Source organism: Mytilinidion resinicola (assembly GCF_010093595.1).
Source record: "Mytilinidion resinicola strain CBS 304.34 unplaced genomic scaffold BDZ99scaffold_3, whole genome shotgun sequence".
Classification (NCBI taxonomy): domain Eukaryota; kingdom Fungi; phylum Ascomycota; class Dothideomycetes; order Mytilinidiales; family Mytilinidiaceae; genus Mytilinidion; species Mytilinidion resinicola.
This window is the reverse complement of record NW_022985439.1, coordinates 2,358,775-2,365,408: the sequence shown is the minus strand read 5'-3', so window position 1 is coordinate 2,365,408 and position 6,634 is coordinate 2,358,775. Positions and strand designations below refer to the sequence as shown.

Sequence of the window (6,634 nt, the reverse complement as noted above, 5' to 3'; positions counted from 1 at the left end):
AATTGCTATGGCCCTCAAGCGTTGACAGGCAGGCGCCGCTGCTCGCATCCCAGATCTTAACAGTGCGGTCGTCCGATGCCGACGCCAGCCGGGTCGAGTCGTGAGAGAAGGCAACTGACTTGACCGAATTGCTATGGCCCTCGAGCGTCGACAGGCACGCGCTCCAGCCGTCGCTTATTGCTGGCTTGATTGTGAGCCGTTTTGGCTCTTCGTGCTGGAAATGTCTTCTTATACAACTCTTTGTTGGACTGAATAACAGCGCAGATATATAGGCCTGGAGAGCGCTATGTTCAATAGCTCCCTTGTGATACATAATAAATCGATGCGCGTCCTTGACAAGCTTAGTAAATGCACTTGCATCTCTTGCACTTGCATCTCCTCTTTTCTACGTTACATTAGCATGAGGATTGTCTAAACTGTGGTAATTCTTTATAACGTACTTGGATTAACAACCATAGTTTCTCTACTGAAGCAACACCCTTCGGCACGCTCTTGCACAGACTAAGAGCTTCCAGCCAGTAGAGAAACTTCTTCTGCAAAAACATGTCAACAATGCCTCCGTTATGCAACGCATTGTTGTAGCTCGCTGAAGACGTAAGATTTGAGTCATAAAGATGATCCACCCAGTAGATAGACGAGTAGCGCGATGCTGCTAAGGGATCTAGATCTGGCTGTTTGACGTCCTTAACAGGATATCCTAACGCTCCTAAGCCGTACATATCCCGCTGTAGGGTCCTGGACAGTATTTTGAGTGACCTGACAAAGATAGTATAATGGACATCCTTCCTTCCAGATGGGAAAACTACTTCAGCCGCCCTAGCTAGGAGAAAGTCCTTGGCCGACTGATGCACAAAGTAAATTGTCTCTTCTCGGAGGGTGAGGAATGAGCCACAAAGGCTGATGATCTCACGTATCGACTCTGGGTCGTCAGCTATGTCTTCGAGCTGTTCGACGAGGGCCGCCAGCTCTTCCAGCGTGATTGGGCGGTACACGAGCGTGATCAAAGCCAGCGTTTGCTTGCAGAGTTCAGCATCATCCGACTTGCTAATCTGCTGCATCATCCGCTCGTACAGGCAGTCTAGTCCAGGCGGGAACGAGCCTAACTTCTTCAGCACGTTCCGTTTCGACGTCGCCTTAAGGGTTTGGCACACCAGCGCTACCCAGAGGAAGGTGTCATTTGCATTTGACGCTAGATGCTCTAGCACAGCGTCTCGGGTCCGTTCGCTGTAATTCTTCTGCTGCGCCAGCTGAGACACCTTTTGCTTGATAAAGATGCTAACAGCTGTTGACACGGACTCGGCGTTTAGCTCAAGGCTTAGCCTCACCTTATGGTCTGCCCGCTCTAGCTGTTCCTCAATATCCGACCAGTTACGGCTGGAGACAATCCACTTAACGCGAGAAGACGCGGATGACTGCTTTGCAATGAAGTCGAGCAGCTTTGGCAAGTCGGTAACACATTCATCTAGCGCGTCGATGATAAAGTATGTGGTGTTCAAGCTCGGGTCTCGCAGCACATCCGTAAAGACCTCTGATAAGGCAACCCAGGCATTCGCGTCCTTGAAGAGGACTTTGCCCGCGTAGTCGTGCTTCTTCCGTATATGCGAGACAAGCAATGGCTGCTGTTTAACAAGCAAATAAAGCAGACCTCGCAGCACGGCCGTGGCGTTGTTGATCCGCGAGTCAGTGGCCTGGCAGAAGAAGTAGGTCAGAAGAGCCGTGTTAGCTATCGACTTGTGCAGCTCGTTGATAATGCCGCAGAGCAGCATCGTTTTGCCTTTGCCGGGATCGCCCTTGATCCATAACAGTCGGCTCTGCTGGTTGTCACGCCATTGTTGAAAGTCGGGATTTTTAAGGATCCAGTGGTACGGGTTGGCTAGCAGGCCGCCCTTTGTCTCCTCAATACGCTTCTTATCATCGCTGGGGTCGGTAAGGCGTAAGTCTTTTATGCATTTCTCCAGCTTGCTAATCTCGTCCAGAAGCCGTTTAAATGCCCCCCTAGTCCCTTCGCCATAGATAGGGGGTATATAAACGCCGAAAATACCTAGCAATGAGTACGCCCCATCTTCTTCGAGCTTGGTATGCCGGCCTTCTTTCCACGATAATCTCTCGTTAACACTGAACTGCGATAAACAAGCTCCTTGAAGCGCCGAATTAGGAATTCCTGTTATTTCGTGAATCTGTCGCCTTAGCGATCCCTTATCACCAAGTCTCTTCTGTTCTTGGGAGAAGAACTCGACCGAACTTGGGGCAAGAAGCTCTTGGAGCGTCCAGCCCCGAGTAAACCATTTGCTGACTCGAAAAGCTGGCTCCCAAGGAAATTCGGAGGGTTCATCACTTGCTTTCCGCCTAGCCGTCGAAACATCTGACAGATAGACATAGCATCGACTGGCGTTGCAGTACCACCGAAACATAGAGTTGATGGCCTGCGAGAGTTCGGCGTGGTTTGCTTTGTTGATGCAGCAGGTGTCAATCCAGAAGTATTGCAAGCCGTCCTTCCGTGCTTGTTCTCCACAAAACTGGATCTTCTTGAAGCCAGGCTTACCCTCGCCTGTGCCGTTTGTTAGGTCTTCGAAGGTGACCTCCTCGGTGTCCGCCCCCCATGTGTGTGAGAGTATCGCATAGGGAGGGATTGCCTCGTCATCCGCCAGATCATTGGTGAGGCTGAACTCGGTATTATTGCTCCATTGTAAAAGACGCATTATTTCGCATAGGGTTGGACACAGGGTGAGTTCGGCCGGGTTCAAACCGCAGCAACCTAGCTCAAGAGACGAGCCGGGCAACTCGCTCGTTCATCCAGCATATCAGTCCTAGCTATCGAGGTTAGCGAGCATACAGATAGAAAGGTTACGATTCCATACCCAAGAAACGTATCTGAGTGCGAGACAGTGTAAGTGTGTTGTAAGTCGAATGTGGTAGTATCGATTTTGTAAGGGGAAAGCAAGCTCAGCTTGGAGGGTGCGGCGGATTACTAAGCCCACAGTGTGGCGGCGCAGAGAGGCGGACCTGCTACCTCCTATAGTCAGACATGAGCGGAAGGCGAATTTGCGAGTGGCCAGACCGAATATACTTATGTCTTGAGAGCCAACAAACGCCTTAATAACGCTAGCAGGGAGGACGGCTGACCCGCTCTGGCCATAGGGTTGTGAGGTGGCAAATTCTCGGCGCTGAGGTCGGCCCGCTTGCCAAGACTGTGCACAGCCACGGGTCTGACAGCCACTGTAATTAAATTACAGCAGGATGATTACGTGAGACGCTCGAAGTTGTTTTGCACTAGCTGTAATAGGCAATCGCTTCGTTTAGAGGTAGCGATCGGCGTGGCGACGCTGCATGAATTAGCACGCCGCAGCAGACACAAGGCTGCTGATGACATTCCAGTACTATAGTGAGGCTCTAAGGCTCGGATAACACCCTTTTACGAATATCGTAGGCGATAAGAGCTTGGGAGTGGCGCTGTAGTGAAGGAACACTGTTATGCTACGAAACAAGGCTCTTTGCAAATTAGACGTGGAGGCCATGATGCAAACGTAATTTTTAGGTGGGTGAGGTTCTGGATGATTGTGAGTAGCTACAGTACAGGACTTATATAGTATTATGGTGAATATCAACGTGTGCACAGATTCTGAGTTGCTTGAAGTCAAAGTACCCCTCATAATTCTCGGCACGCAGGGATGGACGTTAGACAGTTTCACGAGTCCTTTCAGGGGAAACACCAACCCAACCCGAGATGCTCTGCCCAGCACTGCCCTAGGCCTTCATTCGATCGATCAGCCGCTAACCCGTCTGCTCCATCCCGTGCAGACTGTGGCTCTCAATTTCCGGTTCGTCGACTCTCTGATTGCCAGTCTCGAGGCAATGCCTGACGAAGGCGACAACATCGCACGCCTCCTTGGTAGCTTGCATAAGGTGCGTATCCTGGAGCTCGCATGCTCCAACACTGGAAACGCAAATAGCTTCTGGGATCAATTCGGCTGGGGTATTCTAGAAGCCCAGAAGCCAGGCTCCTCCCCCCTCGCCGAACTCGAAGAGTTCACTGTCGTTTACCGCTAGCGACAGCGTAGATAGAGAGTCGATAGGGAAGGCGCTTATAACCCTACCTAAGCTCCGGCGCCTAGCGTTGGGATACTGCAACCTCGATGAAGATATGCCTCGGGATTAGGTTTTCGAGTGGTGCGCCAATTACCTGGAGTTGGATGAGCTGCTCCTAATCGAGCCACTAGAAGATCATTGTCCGTTGGAGATCGATTGGAATAGTCCCGATATCGAGATCCACTATCCGCATCTGCAATTGGCGGCGAAGAAGGTACGCGTAGTGCAGAACCGCGAGGCTGCTTGGCCGCCGGCGGAGTATAGGTGCTTCCGACAGTTCGAGTAAGTGCTCTATTTCAATTGCATTGATCTCTTTCCTTTGCTGCAGTATCATCTGCTGCCTTTCTTTTCTCACAGAGCCAGTCCGACGTGCGATATTCGCGCGGCTAGGAATCCTTCAATCTCACACCTCTGGACTGCCTACATAACAGAATCTTATACATTATAGCACCCTGGTTGCGTTGATCATCCTCGCTTTTATCCCTCGAATTTGATAGTGCAACGATGTCTTCATGCATGGTGAGTCCGCTCAGGAACTACTATATTACACTTTTCAATACATATTCTTTTGCCAGATAACTCGCCTAACATGACCACACGAAGGATCGTATCACTACACTATTTTGTAGAGTAGTGATGGCAACGTCGCCATTTACCGTTTGCGCATGGCGATGCAAAGAGGTTGGTTCACATTCACTTTCATGAAGAGTCACTTTCACGAAGAATCACATTCAGGAGGAACCACTTTCACTATAGCGCAAAACGAGCATAAATGCCAGTCCCTGGAGATGGTTCCTGTGTCATCAAAGTTTCTCGCTCTGCTACACCACCGTCCCCTAGAAGACATCCGCCGTCTACGTTATTCGACAAAGAAATCCTCCAGCCCTCAAGCCCAGAATGGCGGACACATTGCCTGCTGAGTTGGTCGAAGAGGTCTTTCGCTCTATGGAGGAACACGTACCAAACGAGCGAATCGATATCTTGACGGCAGAATCCGTCCAAGCAATCAAGAACGCTCGCCTCCAATGCCAATTCTGGAGCCAGGCAGCATGGAGAACGTTCGCTAGGCTCGTGGGGCAGGTACCTTTCTTTGCTACCAAGATCAGCATGGCGAAGCTGGAAAACCTGTCAAAGATTCCAGATGTCAGCGGGCGACTAACTACGCTGACAATCTGTGGAATATGATTCAGAAATTTACACTTCATGAACCCCGTTCTAGATCTGGACGACCCACCAACCAAGGATTTTATGGTGTGCCATGCCAAACAAATTACTTATATCACCGGTAATCGACCATACTCTTTCTCGGCCCTCAATTTGACGTCCAAGTTCGAGGAAGATCTGGCGCAGATTTTGCCTCGCTTCTCAAACCTCAAGAACCTCCGATATATCCCTACCGTCGAGGGCCACTTGAGAGGCTACAGGTGGGCAAGGTCAAGAAGAGTGTCGTCACAAGGCCTCTACATCCCCGAGGGTACGGAGGACTACCAACCGTTGATTCTGGATCGAATCGCTAAGGTGCTTCTCCATAACAACGTCCGGCTCGAGTCCTTTTCCAGCCCTTTCAAAGGGAAAATCAACCCGCTTCGCGACGCACTTCCCGCTTCCCTCTTCGCTTTCTACGCACCAGGTCAGCCTCTCGCCCGCATGTTGAACAGCGTGCAATCGCTGGCTATCAATCTCCGCCTTGAGGACGAAGACTCTTCTCATGCCGGCCTCGAGGCCTCTAACATCGGAAACCTCCTACAGAGCCTCCATAACTTGCAGGTTCTTGAGCTAGCCTGCTCCAACACTTCGGACGCCGAACCTCTATGGGACCAACTCGTCCGCATCGCCGACCTCGCAGAGTCCCCCACTCCCGCCCCTATCCCTCTCGCCTCGCTATCAGAACTCCGCATCTCCTTCACCGCCACCAACCGTGTTGACGGCGAGCTAATGGTCACAGCCCTCCGCACCCTGCCCAATCTGCGTCGCCTCTCCCTCGGCTACGTCAATCTCGCCGACGAAGTGGAATGGGACGAGGTGTTTGAGCTCTTCGACGCATTCTTGGCGCTGGATAAGCTGCTGCTAGTGGAGCCGCTTCAGTTCGGCGCGCCGTCGAAGATGAACTGGAACTCGCTGGGGCGGGGGTACGAGTACCCGGCTTTGGAGGAGGCGGCTGGGGTGGCCGCCGGTGGAGGGGTTGGGGTTTAGGAGTTTTGAGGAAGTGTAGCGCGCGGATTACGTTTTTTATCGATGGTGAGGAGGAGGGTAGAGGTGTGAGGGATTGAAAGGCGACGCTGTTTCTCGAACTTTTATAAGATGATTTCAAAACGCTGTGTAGTGTTTCTTCCGCTTCTTGTTGTTACGCTGAATTGTCCTAGATTTTGTGGGTAGTTCGCGTTGGTCTCCGCTCGCTTTAAATGGTTGATGGGTGTGCGCTAATGTACGTATTGAAGCTTGATATTGATCTTACGAAGGGGTGTCAATTCGTTCGTCCCTAATCAATAGATTCAACCTTAGCCTCCGATTTAATCAATTCGAACATGGGCAAGTGATTCGTTGGCAC

The 6,634-nt window shown here is 51.1% G+C and overlaps 3 protein-coding genes across 3 annotated transcripts in view; 2 read left to right on the top strand and 1 right to left on the bottom strand.

The window, feature by feature from the left end:
* Positions 1–2,913, bottom strand: part of BDZ99DRAFT_506480 (HET-domain-containing protein) — a 3,927-nt gene extending 1,014 nt beyond the window's left edge. The window contains exons 1-3 of the mRNA XM_033724177.1: positions 2,859–2,913; positions 441–2,811; positions 1–385 (exon numbers count right to left, since the gene is read on the bottom strand). Of these exons, the coding sequence (XP_033582318.1) occupies positions 1–385; positions 441–2,699 (2,644 nt within the window). The 5' untranslated portion in view covers positions 2,700–2,811; positions 2,859–2,913. The remainder of the gene's footprint in view (positions 386–440; positions 2,812–2,858) is intronic.
* Positions 2,914–3,591: 678 nt separating this feature from the next.
* On the top strand, positions 3,592–4,047 carry BDZ99DRAFT_516086 (uncharacterized protein; the record flags this gene model as incomplete). Its single annotated transcript, XM_033725037.1, has 1 exon — positions 3,592–4,047. The coding sequence occupies one exon, from the start codon at positions 3,592–3,594 to the stop codon at positions 4,045–4,047; it is 456 nt and encodes a 151-aa protein (XP_033582317.1).
* A 936-nt stretch (positions 4,048–4,983) lies between these two features.
* BDZ99DRAFT_567213 (uncharacterized protein) lies at positions 4,984–6,584 on the top strand (the record flags this gene model as incomplete). The annotated part of the gene is made up of 2 exons (XM_033727663.1): positions 4,984–5,213; positions 5,277–6,584. 2 exons carry the CDS (start codon positions 4,984–4,986, stop codon positions 6,277–6,279), a joined length of 1,233 nt encoding a protein of 410 aa, XP_033582316.1. The 3' UTR covers positions 6,280–6,584.
* Between the last annotated feature and the right edge of the window lie 50 nt (positions 6,585–6,634).